This window comes from Archocentrus centrarchus, chromosome 22 (assembly GCF_007364275.1).
Source record: "Archocentrus centrarchus isolate MPI-CPG fArcCen1 chromosome 22, fArcCen1, whole genome shotgun sequence".
Taxonomy (NCBI): domain Eukaryota; kingdom Metazoa; phylum Chordata; class Actinopteri; order Cichliformes; family Cichlidae; genus Archocentrus; species Archocentrus centrarchus.
The window spans coordinates 26,861,988-26,886,349 of NC_044367.1; the positions used below are offsets into that span (position 1 = coordinate 26,861,988).

Sequence of the window (24,362 nt, forward strand, 5' to 3'; positions counted from 1 at the left end):
GTTTGCCCCCCAATGCATCCACTGGAGTATCAGTGTGTGCATGATACATTAAAACTGACTTAATAGCTTCGATAAAGCTCTGCACCAGCGTGTGTTTGTGGTTTGTAGTCCAACAGCACTTTGAATCTTCAGTATGAGTAAAAAGCAGCATATTAACAGCCCAACAGTTCATTTATTATCTGCATTTACTAATGACTAGTACCATAGATGGTATGAAAGATGGATGAATGTATCAGTTTGAGGAGAATTCATCCCCTGTTCTTCACACACAATCAGAATTAAACACACTGGAGACAAAACTTCAGTGTGTAAACTTCACTTTTAACACAACAATCCAGATGTGAGAAGACGGAAATTCTACTGAGTAAAAGCTGATTCAGTAAAGAGTGAGCAGAGTGTCTGTTTTATACCTGATGCTTTTGAGTGTACAGTAGAAATACAGACAGGCTCTTGTCATTACACAGAGAGGTTCACACAACCTCCAATAGTGCAAGTTGCGATCGATACAGTGGCTGCAGATTCTTGTTTATCACGGGGAACAGGTCTTGCTATAGCAAACTAAATGAAGGTGAACCCGTGGCTTCCCTCACACAGACGTCTGGGGCCGGACTGGCAGCATTTATAGGGTTTGTCCCAGATTCCTTAAGAATCTCCTCGACCTGCATCCTGTAATCAGGCTGCCGAGGCCGACGTGTCTGGTCAGGAGGGATGGATGGACCGAGACTGTGGCACAGAAAGTTTGGCTAAAAAAAAAATATTGAGCTGACAGATATATTTTTTCTTGTTTGAGGTCGGCGTGGGAAAATAAAGTGTTGCGAAAAAGAAAGTCAGGGCAGCAAACTTGTGCTGGCCCTATTAAGACTCAAAGTTATATCTCATATAACTCAGGGTTCTAGCCAGTGGTTGATCGCCCGGCGCTGCACCATGCTGAGGTCGTCTTGCACCGGACTGAGAATTTCACCGGTCCGCTATCAGAACTCTTCTATAACTGCACTCAGCAAGTGGGCGAGTACTCTGCCCCGTCGCTGATACCAGACTGATTTTTTTTCCTCTGGCTAGATCGCTGCACTAATATTATTTCACACAATTTACAATCTACCACCGGGCACGGCCAGTTTCTTTCACAATCTGCATGCGCAGTCTCACAGCGGTCCTGTTCACTCTTGATTTTGTGGGGCTACAGAGAGCAAAATGGTGACCAGCGTGAAAGTGAGGGGGAAGAAGAAGAAAATGGGAGCTCAAACGATAATTTCGGGCTTCCTATTAAACATAAAATCCAGGGAGCCATGAGAGGCCTTGGACCAGTGGCAGCTCCAGAAAAAATTTTCTGCAGGTGCTAAGGGGGGGGGGGCATTTTACTGAGGGTGCTATGAAGGATCATTTGTTCTTTCAGTTCTCAACACACACAGGCACAGGCTATTTTATTGGGGGTGCTACGGGGGTGCTATGACTTTTCCAGGGGGAGCTGTCCGGTTGTTAAGTGATAGAATTCCATTTCCAGGTCCAAACTGTCACGTGATCAATATGCTGCAATGCTGTGGATGTTTTAACCGATCCGACTCGAAAAAAACCCCACTCAGCTGTGATTTTACTGATGAGAAAGAGAAGCAGAAATGGCTGCAATTGATAAGGTATGTTACAATCATCTTTAATAGTGAACAGTCATTGGTTTATTCTATTGATTTAGGAGCATTTGGACCTGGAAATGACGTCAGACTTAAAGACCGGATAGCACCCCCTAGCGCCCCCCCCCCCTGGCGCCGCCACTGCCTTGGATGAAAAAAACTAAAGTTCCCAGCAAAATGATGTCACTTCCTGTTGTCGTAGTTAGTGGCTTGCATTAAAAAAGTGATAGCGATAGCAGCTGATCATATTGATAAAACACCTGGATTATGTTTTTGTTGTGTACACTTTCTGCAAACCCATAAGCGGAAGGAAAGGAGGACACGTTGATTTATATGCAAACACAATTATCAATCTAACTATTCACCATCACTCAAATGACTCAATTAGCAAACGGGCCGGGCATTTAACATTAGCAAGCTATATATTAGCTTTAGCTTAGTGGCCTGCTAGCATCTTAATATGTACTAATTAGTTGTTCAGCCTAGTTTTAGCTTTTTTGCTATACAGTGCTGTATTTTGCTACCAAGGAGCCAGGCTTTCTGGTAGTTTTTTTCTAAGTGACTTTCAAGCTTGTTAGAATTATTCAGACTCTGTTTTCACCTTTTATGTTTTCTATGTTTCAATAAATTGCAGCACCCATTTCCCATTTTCCTAGCAAAATATAAAGAGGGGGTGGTTTAAGACTTTTGCGCTGTCCTGCACATGTTAAGGACTTGCTACAGTGTAGCAAGTGCTTTTAACTTGGTTAGTATTGTCACACTTGCAACTAGCTTGGTGCTAAATGTGGGTTTAGCCTCGTCCCTAAAAACAACTGCCTAAAAATAAAGTCAATGAGAAAAGTAACAGGAACTCAAAATGAGCCTAAAGCAGCCAGAATGCTGACATGAATGGTAAATTTAAATGATCTTTTAGGGTTGTCATTAAGAACTATATAAATATATTAACTAAATTAAATAAATAAATATTGCTCACTGAGTTATGAAACATTTGCAGGAAAATCACTACGTGTCTTTCTTGGAGCTGGAGGAGGGACGGCTGTGCTACGGCAGGTTATTCATGAGACATGTTTCATGATGAAAAGCAACAGGGCGTGAGTTCAAAATAAGCCCCAGCTAAGCCAATTAGCTCCTGGATGATACAGTATAATAAAGATTAGCCAGCTTACCAACAGCTCAGCTCTAAGATGGCAAAGCAGCATCAGTTTCCTTCATGCCTATATCTGCACAACATGGTCTGCTGAACTGGATTTCCTTCCCTGCAGCTCTGTAATACAGTACTATCCAACAGCCCAAGCATGCAAACATTCCTTCAAACAAACTGGAGTCAAGTCTTCATTTTTAGGCCCCACAGAAAAAGATTTGCCCAATTTAGTGTCACTCCGAAGAAATTAACAGCTTGATCATGAAATCAAGATGACTGACAATTAACTCCAACCCAACACAAAACTATTATATTTACATCTCAACCCCTCCCTGTGTGTTTTTGCTGGAACAAGTCTGTCAATGTCACAATAAGCTTTGAATTAACAGCTGCTCCCCCCCCTTTATAAATCGGTTTTATTTTTTACCAACCTCCCCGGTTGATCTGCTGCCAACTGAACAGCCAATCAGTCATTAAACTGCACAAAATCCTCCCAGTAACAAATCCCTCACTCTGTCCCAAATGGATAACAAGCCCTAAAACGACAGACAAATCAAACATACAGAAAAAGCACTGCTGATGATGCGCCAGAGAACTGGATGTACAGTTCATCTTTGTGCATTTGCTGTGCCCGTGGATAAATAATGCTGAGCATGTGTGTCCAAGGCTCCACAGATCAAACCACCAAGGCCCTAAACAAGGACATCCCACCACAAGGGAACCTTTGAGGAACATCAGCAAGCATACAGTTAAAGAGTTAAAGGGTGACGTCTGTGTCCACGTTTATGGAAGGCATAAATATATTAAAGTCAGAAAGTTTTTCAGTGGAAGGCTTTAGCTATTTTTCTTTTAGTTCAGGCTTAATCAGGTCTTGGAAACTGATAACAATGACACCTGACACTGTTCTTAATCAAACTAGTCAGTTTGATTATGCTAATCTGTTAAACAGATTTAACAGGAAGTCCTCTCAGGTTCCTCTGGAGTCTCAGCATATCTTAATTCAGATGGTCTGCTTCTGTTAGCACACTTCCAATTTCAGCATTTGACAAGGTCTCAAGTTAAACACAGTATATTGCTCACATTCTATAAATGACAAAACCTGTCATCAAACTTCAAATACACAATGCTGAATTCTCCAACAATGACGATGACAATTTAACAGTAACACAACAAGAAGGTTTGATGAAATTCAGCTGACAATTTCTACCACTGCCAAAACTATTGTAGCAGATGATGTCGTCTTCTTCCTGTTGGATGAAAATTTGTTGGTAGACAATCTGCATACACTCACTGGTCACTTCAACAAACTCAGTGTTCAAACTGCTGCTTAACACAAGTGCCTTGTGGCGCCCATTTGTTGTGATTTGGCACTACATACAGGTAAATAAAATGTAATTAAATTGAATCTAATCAGCCAATTACACGGCAATTAGTCCATTTAGGCTCGTAAACAAACGGAGCATCAGAACGAGGAAGGAAGGTGATTTAAGGGACTTGTGTAGCATGGTTGTTGGTGGTCCGAGTATTTCAGAAACTCCTGATCTGCTGGGATTTTCCCAGACAACCATCTCTCAGTTCGAAAAAAAGGAGAAAATATCCAGTGAGCATACGACACACTGTACCTTGAAGCAGATGGGCTATAGCAGCAGAAGACCACACCAGGTGCCACTCCTGCCAGCTGGAAAACTGAAAATTGGAAAAAATATCACCTGGTCTGATGAATCTTTGCTTCTGCTGCAGCATTTGGATGGTAGGGTCAGAATTTGATGTAAACATGACAGCGTGGGTCCATGGTGTAATGGTAGTTTCTTGGCACACTTTGGGCCCCTTTGTACAAGTTGAGCATCGTTTAAACACCTCCGCCTGAGTATTGATGTCCATCCCTTTATGACCACAGTGTACCCATCTTCTGATGGTGACTTCCAGCACGATAATGCACCATGTCACAAAGCTCTAATCAATTCAAACTGGTTTCTCAAACATGACAATGAGTTCACTGTACTCAAATGGCCTCCACAGTCACAAATCCTCAAGCAGACAAATCTGAGTCATGCTATCATGTCAATATGGCCCCAAATTTCTGAAGAATGTTTCCAGCACCTTGTTGTATCTGAAGAATTAAAACCTCGTTCTGCTTCCAGAACTGGTCTGAAAGCAAGAGGAAGTCCAAGCCAATACTAGCAAAGTGTACCTCCTAAAGTGGCCAGTGAGTGAACTGTAATCCATTCTCCTTTAAACTGCATTTTCCAGCTGTTTCCACCAGCTGTTGAGGAATTGATTTTTTTTAAAGGCTTACTGCTCAGATAATTCTGTCTCTGCATGCTGAAGAAGAAGAAACCTAAAAAGTAAAGTTGCAATATCAAAATTAGAAGCTGAAAGATGTTTTTGTAGAAACAACAGAAACCAGATTCATCCTGATTCCTACACTGCCTCTAACAGTTGACCTGAAAACCACACGAGTCGGCAAAAACAGCTAAAGCACATAAACAGGTGAATGCAACACAACACATGGTCAGTTCATCCAGTTTTTTTCCAACATATTGATTAGTGCAGCTTTAATTAGAGCCATCATATAATCAATAAACACTGCTCTTTTCCAGCTGCATGCATGCGTGCACTGGTATTTATCGCCTCATATCCAGTTACAAACAGCGACATGTCAGGACGATGGAGAGGGAAGTGGAGATGAAGAATTCTTAATGTTTTGAGAAAAATCATCAAGCGTTTGCATGTCTATCAGATCAAACACAACATATGTAACAACCATATATTTCTAACTGGCAAAACTGGTGGGAAAAAAGGTGCCAGAAGCAAAGTGACCTGGCAGGCATTTCAGTTAGATTTGGAAGTCTAAATGTCAGCACGAGGAGCTCCACTTAACACATAATATTTCCACAGCTCAACACATCCTGGCCTGCCTACTCTGCACTTGGCTCTGGCTCAGGATTTGACAAGTCTTCATGCACGCCACTCAGACAGAGCAGCATGCATGCGAGCTGCCCGCTTTCGATCTGCCAGCCAGAAAGCCGGACTTAACCAGGATATGTGAAATCCATTTGGGGCGGCAATCTGTGTAAAGCTTGTCACACGAGCTGATGCGTGCAGTGGAGCCTGTTGACATAATGTTTGTACAGGAAAATGCAGATTGCTATAAAATTGGCCTCTTAAGCAAATTAAATTCTACTTTTAGAGCTTTTATGAAAAGTTGAGGGTGCAAAAAAAAAAAAAGAGCATGCTGGGTATATCCAAATGAGGAGCTTTAGGAGCTCTAACATTTAGCACGTAAAGCAGCAGGATTTAATAACGGTGGCTTCAGATGATTCAGAGATGCATTAGTAAAATAAACATACATGATCCCACAACTGAATGTTACTGAATGCATCATTAAAGTCTCCCAATACTCTCTAAAGTAGCACCAAGAAAGCTGAGTCGCACTTCACTCCAGGCTAAAATTATGTAAAACCTAACAATGCTTATAATGTTGCTGCCAGTTTCTTTTTTGGATCGCATTCCCACAGATTCGTATTGTATTTGTGGTGGGAGACATGGGTGTATAAGAAGGTGCGTACATGCACGCTTTCTTAAATGAAAGACTTAAAATAACCGATTCTCCTCTGCTGTGTGAAACGTGTGCACCCCTGCTTTGCTCTGCAGCCTTGGTGATATTGGTGCAGCGGCGCATGAACCGGTTCTCCACCTGCTGCAGGTTGTGGTTAGAGTGACCCTCCTCTTTAGTGCAGATCTTGAGAGCAGAAATGGTAAGGTCGGTTAACCGCAGTCCAAGATGGAGGAGTTAGAGGCCGTCTGACTGCAGGAGGAGCTACCAAAGCAGCAACAGCAGCGAACCTTACCAGTGAGTCAGGAGAGGGCGGTACTAGCTGGTTAGCATCATCTGAACGTTCAACAAAAGAGAAAGACCGTCCACTAATTAATCAGCTGAGGATGGCACCCATCTCTTAGACTGTTTAAAAATGCTAAAGTGAGCTGCCAAACATACCTGGGCAGGTGAAACAGTGATGTTCCTTTGTTTCTTTTCTTTTTGGATGTTTAATTGAAAACGAATTTAAAGTCAGGTTTTTTTATATTTTTTAACAATTTCACCACTATTTCTAATATTTAATTAATTAAATGTTTAAAATACAAAAGAGGATAAATATTTTGTTTAACATTAAATTGTACGTACACTGCAGCTTTACATGTTTTTGCCATTTAAACATTACTTTAATAAAAATCTTGACCGAGTTTTACCAGCTAGTGTGAGCTGTAAATTCAGGTTGTGTGTCTGTTCCCATTATTAGCCGGCACCAGAAAGCACAGCCTGTTAAAGGAATTGTTCAAACTTTATTAAAGTACAACGACAGTCGCCTTTTGGTTCTAAGATGCTACCACATCACCTGCCATTAGCCTGGGGCTGAACCAGTGCATGTCTTTTATGCAGAAAATGAGAGGTTGTTTGTCAGCTCTGTCAAAGCAGCAACAAGTACCACATTCTGCACAGGTGTGTGAACGCTAGCCTGCGAGAAAAGAAGGCTCAGCAAGCGAAGCTGACATTTAAGTTAGTCTTAAGTGCACGCTGCTATATTAAATCTGGTTTATTAGACTGTGCTCAGTTTTGAGTGATTTCTTTCTGTAAGACTGCTCTGATTTTGTTCTCATTTAGTCACCATAAACATCCCTGCTTTAAATGACATGACAAGCTGCGATCTAAATAACGCCTCTCTGCTGCTCGAGTCTTTGCCTTGAAATGAAACAACTCGTGTTTTCCAACACATCGTGACGTTCGCCCAACCTCACAAGTACAGACAGAAACACAGCCTCCCACTGGTGCCGAGAGACCGATCCCTGGATGCTGCAGGTGTCAGTCAGCCCCACAGCTGCGCCATAAATCTCAGCGGGGCCGACTAGCTCCAGTAAAATACTGCTGCCGGGAGCCGCAGTAATCACAGCCCTTCAGGAAACTGCACTTTGCTGACTAATGCTGGTGGGGAAGTTGAGGTCAGCGGGTGTGGCTGAATGAAGCTCTAACTCAGACGAGGTGAAACTGTTCAGAAGACATGAACAGAGGTGCTGCAAGATTAGAGCTTACTGGAGAGCCTATTATGGTGCTATTAGTGATCACCATTTTCTGGTTTAGATTCAGGTTATTATCCTGCACATTTTTCCTAACAAATTAAACAAATGCAGCAACACGTTTAGCCACGGCTCTGCCGTCACACATGAATGATGCTCACGCTTAACTGTTTCTTTACTTTATGTGACGATCTAAGCCCTGCGGCCCCAAGATGAGTGGATGGTCTACTTGCCTAATTTACAGCTGGAGTTCACGTCACTGTGCTGTTTTCTAGAGGTGAACTCTGCTGTCCTGTATTCCTCACGACCTATTATTTTAATCACCCTCCTCCAAAGACTAGTGAGAACCTTAAACTTTTACGAGGGCAACATAACTGGGTTTAGATGACACCGATGCCGTTACTGACAATGGTTCCATATCGCTTCAGTTTTCTGCCTCTGACTACTTTGCATTGTGCAAACGTTTCATGAATTAATAAGCTTGGATGCAGAGAATACTGCTGTGTAAAATGTGGGGAAAAAACAATATTTTATTCACAGTAGAACATGGAACGCACATCAAATGCTTAAACTGAGAAAATTTAACATGTAAGGGGGAAAAAAAAAATGGTAATTTTGAATTTGATGGCAGCAGGACCTCTCAGAAAAGTTGGGACAGGGCCGTGTTTCCCTGCTCTGTAGCATCTCGTCTTCTTTTAACACTCTGTAAATGTCTGGGAACTGAGGAGAGAAGCTGCTGGACTTCTGGGAGAGGACTGTTTCCCATTACTGCCTGATATTACTGCAATTTGCTTTTTACTTGAATTTTAAAGCGTCTCAGCGTTTTTGGAATTTGGGTTGTAAATAAATTTGATCCAACAGGCTAGTAAACCTCTGATCTATCGATGTGGGAGCCAGTGGGGAAAAAGTTTGTTTGATGCTGTGTACAGTATATTATTTAAACTCCTGACAGAGGATTGAGCCATTGGAAACCTTTATTAAAGGCTCTCTTGTGCAAAAATAATAATGCTGTGAAAAGCTGGAGCCAGCTGAGGTGGTTCCAGGGCCCCTCCCTTTGGAGGTGTTCTGGACACGCTCATCTGGGAAGAGACCCCGGGGCAGACCCAGAACCTGCTGGAGAGATTATACTCCCTGTCTGGCCTCAGGATCCCCCAGGAGGAACTGGAAAGTGTGGCTGGGGAGAAGGATGTCTGGAACACCCTGCTTAGCCTGCTGCCGCTGTGACCCAACTTCAAACCCAGAATCCGAGTACTACAGCATGTTAGAGTTATGCTTGGAAATAGAAAATTACAGGGGCAATTGTTTCCAGCAATGCAATTAGAAATTGTATTAGTAGCTTTTATTCTATGCATGCAGTGCCTTCACACATGAATAAATCAGTATGGTTCAGTGTCTTGCTCACAGACAACATGCAGACTGGAGGAGCGGGCTCACGACCAACTTTATTACTCAATAACCTGCTCTGCCTCCTGACAAACATGCTCCCCGAGTCAACCGTGGATACAATTTTTTTTATTGATTATTTTATTGATAATTTTATTGATCCCAAGCATCTTCCACTGCATTGAGCACAGGAAAAGAAAAAAAAAGCCACTGGTCCACATATCTGCTGATCTGTGATAATATCAATCAGCTGTAAAATAAAATAAAGATGTATGTAGAGATTTAAATTATATTCCACATTTTGTGCAGACTCAAGCGTTTCACTCTTACTCCTCCATAACTTAATAAGAGAGGATCTGCGTTACCCACACAAGTGGATATTTTCTAACAGCGTTTCACGGTGAAAAAAAAAATAGAATATTCTCTATTATTAAAAACAGGTCATCTATCATTAAGCTATGTTATGACCTCTTCCTGTGACATTTAATGTATCCCAAGACTGTAAGTATGGGATACAAAGTGATCAAACTAAGCACCAAAGCGGCTTACAACCTGCAAAGTTACATAATCAGGATAAGGTGAGCAGTGAAAGCGCACGGTGGACACTGGAACAGACACGAAAGCATTCATTACGCGCATTAACAGTTAGTGAGTGGGGTTTGAGTGCGCTCTGCTTCCCTTAAGCCAAGTTGTAAAGTACAGGCGTGAAGCAGCGAGGCTCCAAACCAAATGACAGCCCGAGTCCCGTTAAATTAACGCCATAAACACACACACACACATACACCGGTGAGTGCACACACTCGGTCTGGATGAATGCCGTGCAGTTTAAAGCGCGGAGCGGAGCTTTCCTTTCAGCACCACCTTTACAAACCGAGCAAACGCCGCTTCCAGCTTCCTCCCGCCTCTCTCCTTCACGCTGCAAAGGAAAATTACCGCCTAAAAGAAAATTACACAAACAACTTTCACCGCTTCCAGCCGAACCGAGCACTCATCTCCCGAGCTTACGTACGCTTTGGAGCCCAGACGAATCACCGCTGACACATATCATTTCCAGCTGAAGTTAATTAAAAGATGAGGAGAGCCGTTATTGGCCTACTTACCATCAATCGCCATGATGTTCTGTTTTGGCTTCAACCAATGTGGGCGGTTAAAGAAGGGGGAGCGGCCCACTGCAAGCGTGAGGGATGGGGGGGGAACTCACGGTGTGGTACAGTCCATGAGACACTCGGGGAGGAAGCTGAATGTATGAAACAAATATCAGCCACAGCTGAGAGCAAATAGATCGAATCATATGATCAGGACTTCCACTGATCATCAGATTTTTGTCAGTCCGTTTATTATACAGCTTATTATTAGTAGTATTATTCAGATAAATGATCGAATGGGTTCATTTGATCGATCTATATTTGTTTATCATACCTAAACTGCTTCCTTTGTTTCTATGGCAGATTACTTTTGGTTTTCAGACATTTTTATGGGAAAGGAGCAAATAAAAAAAAAAAAACTGATCTGTCTTTATCATCACTTTGAGCATAAACTGAACTGAGATACACAGCTTTGGTAATAAATGATCCAGTGACGTCAGTCTCTCACTCACACTCATGTTTCATGTAACAGAGGACACCAGCTTGTTTAATCCTTAGAAAAAAAGGGCACATTCTAACCAAAAAGTGGCACTGCATTTTTCCATAGCCTCCAGCTTGAACAGTGAGTTTCCAGTCCAGCTCCTACACCCTCCTACTCCATGTGGAGTCCACACAGTCGCACGCAGCTGCTGGAGAGTCTTAAATGGTACTATGGAAGAAATTCAGAGGCAAGCTTGGGAAGCCCTAAACTTAAAGTGCCTCATACATACTTTTATGCAACAATGAGAATCCTGCTGAATGATCTACTTTAACTTTTGCCTTTAAGTTTTCCAACATCTCTAAAGTAAAAAGAAGCTGCTCAAAATGAGGACGCAGCCATTACAACACCACAAACCTCACTCTGATCATTTTAACATTATAAAACATTTTTTTAGATGAATGTTCAAAAATACATGAGCCTTTTCAGGGCCTGAGGTTGAAGTGCAAAAACGGCCTCGTGATTATGGACCTCCATGATAAAGAGGTTTATTATCACTGCACATAAAAAAGACAGTATGTCTTATGTATGGGAGAACTGCATATTGCATGGATACATTTAATGCTTTGGGCCAACACGTGCTGCAATTTAGACTTTTTCGGGGGTGTGAGGTTCCTTATTTCTTCATTCTGCACACATACAGCCGTGGCTCTGTATCGAGGGACTACACTGATCAGCCTGCAGCCCTGAGCCATCACCCAATGGAACATTTGACACGTAATGAAGTGAAAAAACACATGAGACCCAAAACTAGCTGAAATCCTGACTCAAACAAGCTTGGGGAGAAATTTTGCTTGCAGCAGTTTTAGCTCCCAAAACTAATAAGCATGTAATAAATGTCCTCTTCATTAACTCGAAACATGTCACAGATTTTCATTTTAGGAATCTAATTGGTAATGTATAATTGAAAACACAGATTAAAGATTATAATCATTTAGCATTTCTCTGGTAAGCTGGTACTGATGGAAGGCATTTTAAGTATTTAGGTATCATTTATGGTAATTTTTGTGATACATCTGCAGGTAAACTGATTTTCAGCAGTGGTTCTCAGTCATGCTTCAAATGACTCAGTGCTGCTTGTTCACCCACCACCTCAGATGATGACCATCTCCTGATTTCTGATGGCTGGAAAATAAAGCAGGAGGGCTCTGATTCCTGTGAACAGAGAACTGCTTTTTAAATAAATAAATCAACATGAAGTGTTTGTCTTTGTTCTTCAGAGCCAAAAGTAATATTTGCCAGTGATTGTATGCAACAAGTTCAATGTTTCTGGTAGTAGTTAAAAAGCACTCTGAGGTTTGTGGGAAGTCCACTACAGGAGACACCAGCATCATCCAGCTGTAACTGTTGAGGATTTATCGACAGTTACACGGAGCGAGTCGTGTGAAATCACTGCTTCCCTACAATGAAAATCTTAAAGGTCAGGTATTAAATACAGCACTTAGATGAAATATTCATAGAGCATGACATTATTGATGATGAAAACCCTGCTGGCTGGGGTGTGGTGGCTCTACTGTAATTTTCTACTGTACAACAAATCCTACAGGCCCCTCCTGTAAAAGGCTTCTCCGTGTAATGGAATTTACTCAAACTGCAGTTCCTTGAGTGGCCACTCGAGGCAGCCTCCAAAACTGAGGCATTTGCCATAGACTTCTATGTTAAATGTCCCAACTGTAGAGGAGGAGTAAGCATGTTTACAGCCTAGACTGTAGTAGTTTTCCCTTCATAACAGCTACGTGGGAGTGATTTTTTTTTTTCATAACCTGCTAATACCTCTCAACTGTGTTTGTGCTGTTTATGCCTTTCTGGAATATAATGATGGTATTATCTGACATATTATCTGACTAATAAAATGGCTTGCTGTAAGCTTGCTGCTTCTTCCACGTCCAAGAAGCTCAAATCATTTCAAACTGGTTTCTTGAATATGACAGCTTCACTGTATTCAAATGGCCTCTACAGTCACCAGACACCATTCTGCAGCAACAACATCTGCCAGCAACCTATTTGATGCTATCATGTCAACATGTTTCCAGGCCCTTGTTGAATCTATGCCACGAAGAATTAAAGCATTTAAGAATCAACTGAAGGCAAAAGGAGGTCCAATCTGGTTACCAGCAAGGTGTACCTAATGAAGTGGGCAGTGTATTTACTCCAACCTGAGCTCACTATGCGGCTTCAGCTGTCTCGTTTACTGATGAGGTTCAACAACCCTTCATTAAACTGCAGTTAAGCTCATCGTGTCCTCATCGTTTTCCTGAAGCCTCTGAAAGCATGCAGCTGTTGGATAATATGTATCTTAATAAGAACCCTGTTGTCATGATGAATCAGAAAACTCATCAAGCTTATTTTGAGACTCGGTGTGTACTCCCATGCCGTCATCCAGTTGCCTTGGATACACGCAGCAGCTGCTGAGCGCTACCTTGTGATTCCCTGTCAAAAAACACGAGCAAACGTTACTCAATGACACGCCGTCGCTGTCCCCTCCTTCTGCCCCCCTTACGAAATTTAGAACCACAGTTCTGTGTGTGGCATGTGTTAAAAGCAGCATGAACCCAGGATGTCGTGTACTTTGAGACGCACATCAATTACACGTCTGAAAAGTGCTTTGCAATAAATCCTGACAGGCAGGTTGAAAAGCGTTACCAACATCAACACGCTGTAATAGAAGGATGCTATAGCTGATCAGAGCTCCACGATACATGCAGCCTCATCAATTTCAGCATAATGCAGGTCAGTAATGTCTGACTTCAGCTGTGAGACTGAATGGAGTGAAGCTTTCTCAGGCAAAAACATCTTTCTGCTGATGTGAAGGAGACTTTGTTCTACTCCACTCAGCAGACTCACCGTTCAGCACAAACAACAGACAACAGAATAGACAAATACAAATGGACAAATGCAACGGTTAATATAACACCGAGTTTGCCTGCTTTGAATCCATTTAGTTGTATTTGCAACATGTTGGGTTTGCTCATTATTAGAGCCCTAAAAGCTGTTCCAGCTGTTATTTTCTTTGCAGTCTGTCATATTCATACTGCTAGGATGCATTTCCATGATGAACATGGTACAAGGAATCCTTGACAGCCAAAAGGTTCAGACTTCAATTTCAGACATTTTTTTTTTACTCTTGGCTCTATATGATGTCAAAGAGAGGGGATTTCCTTATATGGTCATCTCAGGAACACAGCTCCCACCTGCCTGCTGCTACTAAACCTCCATATTCACAGCCAATCAGAAGCAAGCTGGCTTAAAGAGAAGAGGATGAAAGGAGGGGCTGCACCGAGGCTCAGTGGTAGAATACACTGTGATACCAAAGGAAATGCAGCTACAGTAAAACCACTTATACCAGGATGAAGCTGGCTTTGTTTGTTTTATTTCACTGTGGGGAGAACATGAAGAGATGCAGTGCACATGAGTCTCCTAAGAAACAAATGTAGTGACCTAAAGATGAACCAACAGCTGAGATAATAGTTAACAACAGTTTGAACTAAAAAATAGTTTAAAAAGAAGTTTAACTTACTTGAGTTTTCTTATCGTGAGACTTTGTAAAGTTGCATTAAAAAAAAAAGATTTTATTTGAATGCAACTGTGAAATAAAATATTTGAAAAATGTTGATGACTGGCAGGATCGGCCCAGCAGGACTGACCTCTAACTGTGACCTCTACACTGCCACATGCAGTACAAGACAATTAGGCTGCAGGACCTTTATAAATTAAGAGCATCCGTACATAAATGATTAATTAGTACACCAATAAAATGTCAAGCTTCTCTTCTTTCAGCGGCAATAAGAAACATATTTTGCCTCTTTTATTTCCAGTATTTTGTTTATTTGAATGCTACAAAACTGCAGCTTGTAAAGCAAACAGAAGTTTCATCCCTGAGCCAAATGATTAAATCCGTTCTTTTAGCATGAATGGAAACGCAGTCACCTCTAAATAAGTCTTCAGGTCATTTGTCCATTTCTAAAAATATACTGCCTAATTTGTCTGCAGCAAATTGTGCTGATATCTAAAATCTCTTTTGTTGCGAGTATAAAAGTCCAAGAGGACGGGATCTTAATGGACAGGACATTTTGCATGTTAATAACATAAATAAATATGTGCAAAATACATGTACATATGTGGAACTGTGCACGCACAACACGTAAACACAGACACGCGCCGCTCTCTCCACCTCCTCTGTTCATTCTTGTTTACTTGTTCTATTTATAGCTGCAGCTCTGTTCAGATGCCCTCTGCCGGGCTCATCAACGCTTCCTGTTGTCATAGAAATGGGCTGGTGTGTCCATTAGCTCCTCTGTCAGCCTGCTGCCCAGATCACATCCAGCAGAGGTGGGAGCACAGCTGCAGGTCGGGTAGATGGATGATTTAGACCGAGAATCTTTAATCATGTAGGAACAGAGCGGAAAATTGCTCAGCCTGTAATGCAGCAGGTGAGCAGGTGAGGGGATAGGTGCTGCGCCCCCCCCCCCCCCCCCCCCCCCCCCATCTTCTGAATGGACTGTGAGGCTGTTGTGTCACAGAGAGCAGCATTTACAACACAATCGTGTCCGCACCGTGTGTGACCTTGAAGTGTTAAATGTCGATCGCGCTCCTGGGAGTCCCCCAGTTTAACCAGCCCGCTGCAGGTCACTGCTGGAATAAACTGGTTATTCACACGTATGCATGTGTTTTCAAGCAGAGACTGCAGCTGACTGATACGTGTATGCATTAATAAATTCAGTCTGAGCTAATCCTGAGATAACCTGCTTTTATACTGCTCCTTTGTCACTGGGATAAATCTGACAGGCACTGAGTGATGATGGATTTCAAGCTCTTTAATATTTTCAGCATGAAAAACAAGTGCAGGGTTGATCAGAGGTGCGAAACAGGAACAACAAGCAGCAGATTTTCACTATTACACATTCAATAATAAAAAGAGAGCGCCAATGACGTTTTTGATGTAATGTATGATTTTTAATGCATCAGTTGAAAATGGCATGGACAGAATTAATGGGATCCTAATATGCTGTACCATCATACAGCATCTCCTGACGACACTTCCACACTTCTCAGCTGGTGCTTTGGCTCACTGGGTGGTACTTTAGCTCTTTCCTTTGATGCTCCATTGAAATCATAGCAGAGTGCTTTGTGGTGTATGCTGAGGATCATTATCCATGTGGAGGAGCCTTGATCTGAAACACAGCTCCAGTTCTGAGCAGCCGCCTCTGCTACGTGGTGCTACGACCTTTGAATGTTTCCCCAAAATGCAGTTTTTCAAGTTTTCACCAGCGAATGATCAGAAATTGATAATTGATTAAGTGTAACTACCTCTATGAAGGCAGTAGTGTTGCTGGTCTGGAGTATTCAGATGTGTGGCAACACAATGCCACAATCTTCTTATCTTCCTGTCTTTTCTTCTCTCTATGCAGTTATTCTCATTGCATAATTATTTATTTATATTGCTGCTTATTCTGCAGAAGAAACCATCTAATATATTCATTCTGAAACTATAAAAAGGGCTCAAAGGGTGTTTGAAATGTGTAGACTGAACCAAAGCCTGCACCTGCATCATGTGCTTTTATTATGACGATCACAAAGAACTCCTGTTTTCAAGATTCCACGCCGAGCCGCACACCAGCGTTATGCAAGCGTTCGCATGAAGTCCATTATCTGCCGGCGCTCTTTGTGAACAACCTGACATCTTATGCAACTGTCTGAGAGCTGGGAAGGCAAGCATTAGCTACAAGTTGTTAAACTGAACTCTGCACAGAGCAGCGAGGAGCTGTTTCCATAGCAATAGCTGCCTACACAGAACACAAAGTGACCTGACTGCTAATTTTAATGTGACGTGAAACAATCCAGCAGCAAAAGTCTGTGTTCCCTTCAAATATATCAATGCCACAGCTGTGAGGGACTGGACCCGATCACAGCGGCTAAGAGCCCAGGGTTAACTCTGATTTTTCATGTGCAATAACTTCAGTATATTTAATGAGGCCTCCTCATGTATCCATGAGGATCCACACACTCAAATGCTGATGGTTGCTTCCTTTTATGTACCAGACTGATGCTGCAGCTAGCCGGGTGGAGGGAAAGTGGGGGAAATGCATGTCAGAAGAAGGTAACAGTAGTGTGGTGGTTAGCACCACCGCCTCACAGCAGGAAGGTCCTGGGTTTGAGGCACCAACTGTCTGAGGCCTTTCTGTGTGGAGCTCACATGTTGTTGTTCGTGTGGGTTCTCTGCCCACCCCCAGTCTGAAGACATGCATGTTGGGTTAACTGGTGATTCTAAATTGGCCATAAGTGTGAGTGGCTGTGACCTCTCACCCTGTGACAGCTGGGATAAACTAAAGGCCAACCACGATCCTGAACTGGAGAAGAAAATGGATGGATGGATATTTAAAGAAGCCAAGCAAAGTTTTACTTTCATAAATTTTCAAAATTACAGGATCAGTGGAATAACATGGCACTGAACTGAGCTGCGACACTTGTGTTCAGTGCAACATGAAGGCCGTGATGGAAATGACCCACGAGTTCAGTTACACTTTTATTTATATTGATGTGTGTCTAACATTTTAACATATTGCTTTGCTCTTTTATACTGTTTGTTTCATTGCATGTAATCATAACTGTCAGTATTTGCAGCCACCTCGTGCTGATGCTCTCTGAACACCACGGGGAACACGACAAGGATATGAGATTCACAAAACAATAACTAACTGTTTTGTTATCAGCAGAAATCACACGTGCAGTGAAACACAGAACTTCACTGAGACTTGATGTGAGCTTCCTGACAATATGATGGAATAAAGATGTTCAGATTAAGACATAAATATCAACATATTGCCTGCAGTGTGTCTGACTCTGTCTGGGTATATTTGATTAGAGAACTGTGACACCACATGTGACAAAACTGTGTAACTGAACACTGAGCAATAATTGCACAACATTAGATCTAAAGTCAATTATTCAATAGTGTATAGAGATTTCTTTTAGTTATTTAAAATGGAAATCACACTGAAACATTAGAATTCTTCTTTTAAATTATACAAAAAATACTTTTTGCTTCAAAGTTGACACTAAATTGTGATTTTCTTTATTTTCCTTTTCATCCTTTCACTCGTCATTCAGTGAAGGTTTTTCATTGTAGTACACCACCCTGCCCACACACACCCTGCCCACGCACACACACCTGCACACACACAACAGTTTAATTCTGCAGTTTGCGCTTCAGGTTGTTCAGATGCTCCAAGTTGATGCTGGAGCCACCGCACACAATCACCAGCAGGGGGCCCAAGAGAGCTGGCAGACGACCTAAAAGAAGGCGAAACAGTAAATATGAGCGCTGACTTTTTATCTCATTGATCTCATTATTACTCTGAGCCTTTAACGTGTGAATAAAAACCGAGGCTGTCAGGAACAGTCACAGACTGACACTCATGACAGTTACCTTCATTCTGTAATCTGACTACAACCCCGCTGTAAACGGCCGCCAGCGCTGCTCCGCACGCCATCTCCACCAGCACACGCTCCTCATCTGCGACCAGCACACCGCACATTAACGGCAGCTCAAGTTCCAGTTAGTTGCTTCTACTCCAGCTACTTTCCCACCATTCTCAAATATGAACTGTTTAATAATAATAAAAGTTCCGTACTGACAGATTCATGCATCTCTCAGCAAAGCTACAAACCAGTAAGCTGAAAGTTATTGATGACAAATGTGTTTCGGCATGGTCTGAACTTTGCCATAGTCAGTGACAGGAGAGGCATTTCAGACCATACCACACCATACCATCTTTATTTATAAAGCACACAGCTGACAAAACACACAAACAATAAATAAATAACAAATAAAACAAAAACATACAGTTTAAAACTAGGTCTCACTGGGGTCAAAAGCCAAGGAAAAGATGAACTTTAAAAGTAGACAGTGAAGGGGCCTCTCCAACATGCAAAGATAAGTCATTCCATAACTTGGGACCAGCGATGGAGACAGCCCTGTCCCCTCTGAGCTTCCTTCTCGATCTTGTTACCTGCAGGAGCAGCTGGTCTGCTGACCTGAGAGACCGACAAGGTGTGTAGGGGTGAAGAAGCTCCGAGAGGTAAGGCAGGGCAAGATTGTGCAAAGATTTAAAAACAAACATAAGAATTTTAAAATGAAGCCTAAAATATAGAGGCAACCAGTGAAGTGAGGCCAGGACAGAGGCCATGTGCTCTCTCTTTTGAGTTCCCGTCAAAAGTCGCTGCCTACCTGAGAGTAATGACTGACTGACTCCCAGATACAGTGAACTACAGTAATCCAGTCGAGACAAAATAAAAGCATGGATCACTGTTTCAAAGTGCTGCCTTAAATGATTAAAAACTGGAAAAAAAATCACTGTTCACCTTAAAACCAAGATCAATAATAACAGGTTTAAAATATACCCTCCAAGGGTCCCAAGTCAACAGAGGAGGACTCACAGGGGCCACTGTGTCCAAACACCCTCACCTGTTTTCTTTGGTTACATATTTAAGTTTAGAAAGAAAAGGAATATTCCACAATGTGCTGTGTTCTATAAAATTAGCATATCTTTAGTTACATTATATAAAATAATTACAGCTAATGTTGAGTTTAAGTAATAATAAGTACTAACAGTATAGTACTTAAATTAATGTACTAATAAATGACTTTCCTCCACTGGCTGTAGCTCTGTAGACCTGCACTGCCCACATCATCAACGGAGAGGATCCCACAGGAGGGAGGCAAAGGCGAACAGAGGCCTGTGTGCTCAAACTGAAGAAAAACACTGCACGGGGAAGCAAGGCTATGAAAGCATTCATGTGCAGGGAAGTCTTGCAGTAAGTAAAGTTTCATTCATTTCAGCTGAAACCTTATTTATATTCCTTATTATCACAATAACAGGATAAACTGGAAGTATTAAAATGCACCAAAATGCTCATTTTGACTGCATTATTTGAACACTGACTATGAAGAAAACCAAATGAAAGTGCATTAATTCACACAGACACACACACCCACACACACACACACACACACACAAGTGTGATTTGCTATCTTTGTGGGGAATTTCCATTGACTTCCATTCATTTCTACAGCCTAAACCTTACCTTTACCCTTTTCCTAACCCTAACCATCACATACCTAACCCTAACCCTAACCTAAACTCAATTCATACCTTAGCCCTAACTCTGACCCCTGACCCAAAAACAGGGTTTCCCCTTGTGGGAACAAGGTTCCAGTCCCCACAAGGAGCAATTGGTCCCCACAACGTAGTATATGTCAGGAAAATTGTCCCCACAAGGTATTATAAACATACGCACACACACACACACCACACACACACACACACACACACACACCCACACACACACACCACCCGAGGGTCAAAGGCAGATTCAGGGGAAACAAACACACTCACCCAGGAATGTTGGACCGCGTGCAGAGCCTGCTGGTCGGTCCACTACCTCGGAGATGATCGTCAGCTCGCTGCTCTGGCTGTACTCGAAGGCTTGCTTGCAGGCTGTCTTCGCTCCGAGACATTTAGCCTCACTGCGGAGAGGCGGAAGGAGGCACGGATGAAGGTGCGCTCAGAAACCTTCACCGAGGGGAACTTTGAACCTCCTTTAAATTCTAACCTGGTGATGTCATCCAAAGTGACCAGCTTCCCTGCCTTAATCGCAGCATGAAACAGTCTGCCCCCCCGTCTCCATGGCAACGATGGGCACGTCCATCCAGCCCACATCCTTCAGGCCCTGGATGACCCCACACAGGAGGCCCCCTCCGCCCACAGACACCACCACAGCTCCGGGCTTCACGCTGGGACCCAGACAGGCGGCGACCTCCACAACCATACTGGCGTGGCCTTCCCTGTATGGGTGAGTGTGTGGACACGTACAGTTTGAAAGTCAGAAGTTTAAAGTGCTCTGTGCTTTAATTAGGAGGTTTTCTACCATAGCAATGGGTGATCAAATGGAGGAACATAGGTAAGCCCTTCAGTTCCTGCCAGTTTGAGAGCCTCTGCGTTGGCATCATCCCAAACCTGCAAAGATAAGAGTATACCACAACGTCTCTGCTAAACCTCTGGTCGTCATTAAACAAGATCTAAATTCTAGATTTTAAATATCCATATTAGTAAGCTTCACCTTTCCTACAATCTTGACAGCAACACCCTGATCCTGGAGCCTTTGGACCACAGCTGAGGAGTGGAGGAAGGAACTATGATGGTGGCTGGCACACCCATTTTTCTGGCTGCATAGGCTGCAGCCATGCCAGCATTCCCACCTGAAACAAACACCACCTTCAACACTACAGGAACGCACTAATGTCACAGTGTAACGAGAACATGTTATGTAACAGGACAGAGGTCACCTGAAGAGCAGATCACGCCTTTGGACTGTCTGGCGAGCTGCAACGACACATCAAACAGTCACCGCCTGACACTGTGCATCTGAAGCTGTGTGTGTGTGTGTGTGTGTGTGTGTCAGAGTTCCCACCTGCTGGCAGAGGTGTCCGATGCCACGGATCTTGAAGGAACCAGTGGGCTGTGCATTCTCCATTTTTAGGTAGACGGCGGTCCCCACCCGCTTGGACATGCTGACGCTCTCCAGCAGCGGTGTGTTCAGGTGGAAACGCTCTGTCATGGTGCACCTGCCAAAAACATGAAGCAGTAAAAGGTGATGCAGTGGAAAAATGATTCATCTTTTATGCACATTTACTTCTTCCATTAGGTTTACTGGCAGTCGGCAGACTGTAATTATCTAATCTGAACAGCCTTTTGTATCTTTCTTGATTTTAATCTCTTGTTTTTCCCACTTTCCACTGAACTCTGTAAAACCACCATCTTTCCCTTTCTTCCTTCCTTCCATTGTGTTTGCCACCTTCTTCTTCAGTTTCTGCTTCAGTTCTGATGAAACCATCTGACAAATCATTTTCTTTGGCTTCCTCTGAACCCTCTGGTGTGCCAGTGCACATGGAAATATTACTGTAAATCCAAAGATGGAGAGTGCTGCCTTCAGTCATAACACAGTAACATTTACAAAGTGGTGAACAGGTATTTCAACTGTTGGGAATTTTTTATTACTTTTTATTACTTTGATATTGGTATTTTACAGCTATTATTCTTATATAATTTATTGACAATTATAGTAGTCACATACACTGTATGCTTAGATTAGAAATATGGATTTGAGGCTGTTATATCTGCTCTCATTTATGTTTAGGACCTCACTTTTATCCAATGCCCCCTTTTGTCACATGACACTGTATCCACTTTATGATATAATTTGAGTTGCTTTATGACCATGTGCCCCTTGAAGTTTGGTTTTGTAGACCCACCTGTGTTTATGTAATATGAATTAGTGTGGGTATAAATTCTGTCTAATTAAAAACTGTCCAAAAGTGTTTTTTTTATTGCAGTAGTTTTAATTGGAAAAATCTATCATCACACAGCTGTCAAAAACTGTTGTAACTGTGTGGTGCCCGGTGAGGTGTGCCTTTGAGCTTGTTAGTAGAGGCCAAAGGCCTAAATCTTCCCTTCACTCCTGCTGCTTTAGTTCTGTCACAAATCACCCTGACACTCGTCTCCACCCACTCCACCCTGCCTGCTCTCTCTTCTTCACAGTCTGTTTCTTGGGATGGTTGATCCCAGGTATCTAAACGCACCCATCTTCATTACCTCTACTGTTACACCTGTCTCCTTCTCCTTCACACACATGTATTCTGTCTTAGCACACCTTCTGTCAGAGCCCACCTCCACCTCTGCAGGTGCACCTGCTCCCTACTCTCACAACAGATCACAGTGTCATCTGCAAACATCACAGTCCACAGATATTCCTGCCTGACCTCATCTGTCAGCTGATATAATCCCACCCCCACCTAAACCCATCTCTCACTCCTACAACACATCTCACCACTGCTGTCCTCATACACGCCCTGCAACGCCTGACTTGCTCATACAGTACCACAGTTCCCCTCGTGGCATCCGATCATATGCTTTCTCAAGATAAACAAAGATACAGTGCAACTCCTTCTGGTCTTCTCCATAACTCTCCATCAACACTCTCACATCTGCAGTGCTCTTTCTCAGCACGAGCATACTGCTGCTCACTGATCTCTTTTTAACCTAGCTTTCCCACAACTTCATAGTATGGCTTCATGGTAATCATCACCACCTTTGTCCACATGTTTGGCCTTCCTGACACAAACCTTCCCATTTATCCAAGCTTGGGACCGGCCCTATGACTACACTGGCTTGTGGCCCCTCCTTTGGCTGGGTTAGACTCTAAGAAAGTTATTAACAATAGTTAAATAAAATAAAGGCACAGCCTGCCACCTGATTTTTGCCACTACTACTACTACTACTACTACTAATAATAATAATAATAATAATAATAATAGTAAGTGACCTATGATTAAACAGGGAGGCATAAGAAATAAAGACGGAACAAACTGAAACAGTGGATGATTAAAAACTATAAATACAAACACTAAGAATCATAGAAAACAGTGGGTATATCAGAACCTAAAATAGAGCCAAGACTCAGGTGCACCTCCAGCATTAATAATAATAATAATAAGTTTTTTGGTATTCTTAATTGAATACCAAAAAACTTTTTATTAACTGTGTTTCTCCAGACTGAAAAATACCGGATAGCTTCATGTTTTCATCCCTAAACTCATCTTTATCACATCGACCATAAAAGCAAACATAATACTTACAGCTAATTAGGCAACAATTTTAATATTTATGTCCTAATGTAACGTTCTATTGCCCAATTGCATTATTACTGTTATTATTAAATACAATGAAAATACAAAATGTCAGGAGTCAAAACCAAATCAAAAGCATTTAAAGAAAAATACTTTTTGTTTGTTTGTTTGCTGACGGAACAGCTTTGACACGCAGCTTCCTTCATTCTGGAAAGCAAATCAGAAGCTTTACATTAGAAAATTTACATTTACGGATTTAATACAAGCAGAGCGCTGAATCTTATCTGCTCGCCTCTGCAGCTGCAGCAGGACAGCGAAACACTAAACTGACCTGCGCTGACCTTCCGGAGGTCACGACGCACCATAAGCATAAATTAGTGACTTACGTTCGGTTAAAATGTCCTCATGAAGGAGCCCCAAACACAAACTGATCAGCTGTTTATGTTTTTAGGGCTGTAGCACATCCAATAGGAATACGGCCACTTCCGGTTACTACTTCAAAATAAACGTTTACGCGTATTTAATGACACTAACGTCACTGCCGGGAACCAAGGTTATGTTGGGTTTAGTCAACTTCAACAAAACTACATATAAAGATTACATACATACAAGAGAGTAGAACAAACGGAGTTAAAATAAACTTTACTGAACATTTTTTAACTATAAAACTAAACTGAAAACTACCTGAAACTAAATTTAAATCACAAGATTTCTAATTAAATAAATAAATAACCACGATACCTGCGTTTGGGTCTTCATTCACTATATTAATAAAAGATGAAGAAAAACATTTAGGCCCACATAGGTCATTTTTTTCTGATGGCTGGTTTATTTT

The 24,362-nt window shown here is 42.2% G+C and overlaps 2 protein-coding genes across 2 annotated transcripts in view; both read right to left on the reverse strand.

Moving 5' to 3' along the window:
• Window positions 1-10,341, reverse strand: part of syt14a (synaptotagmin XIVa) — a 46,859-nt gene extending 36,518 nt beyond the window's left edge. The window contains exon 1 of the mRNA XM_030759142.1: window positions 10,320-10,341. Within this exon, the coding sequence (XP_030615002.1) occupies window positions 10,320-10,332 (13 nt within the window). The 5' untranslated portion in view covers window positions 10,333-10,341. The remainder of the gene's footprint in view (window positions 1-10,319) is intronic.
• A 5,454-nt stretch (window positions 10,342-15,795) lies between these two features.
• On the reverse strand, window positions 15,796-24,016 carry LOC115772584 (serine dehydratase-like). Its single transcript, XM_030718919.1, is given in 11 exon segments — window positions 15,796-18,132; window positions 18,269-18,355; window positions 20,238-20,368; window positions 20,455-20,520; window positions 20,522-20,686; window positions 20,770-20,858; window positions 20,962-21,014; window positions 21,017-21,100; window positions 21,188-21,224; window positions 21,313-21,466; window positions 23,914-24,016. Coding segments are annotated over 10 exon segments (963 nt in total). The 5' UTR covers window positions 21,460-21,466; window positions 23,914-24,016; the 3' UTR covers window positions 15,796-18,028.
• Window positions 24,017-24,362: the final 346 nt, after the last annotated feature.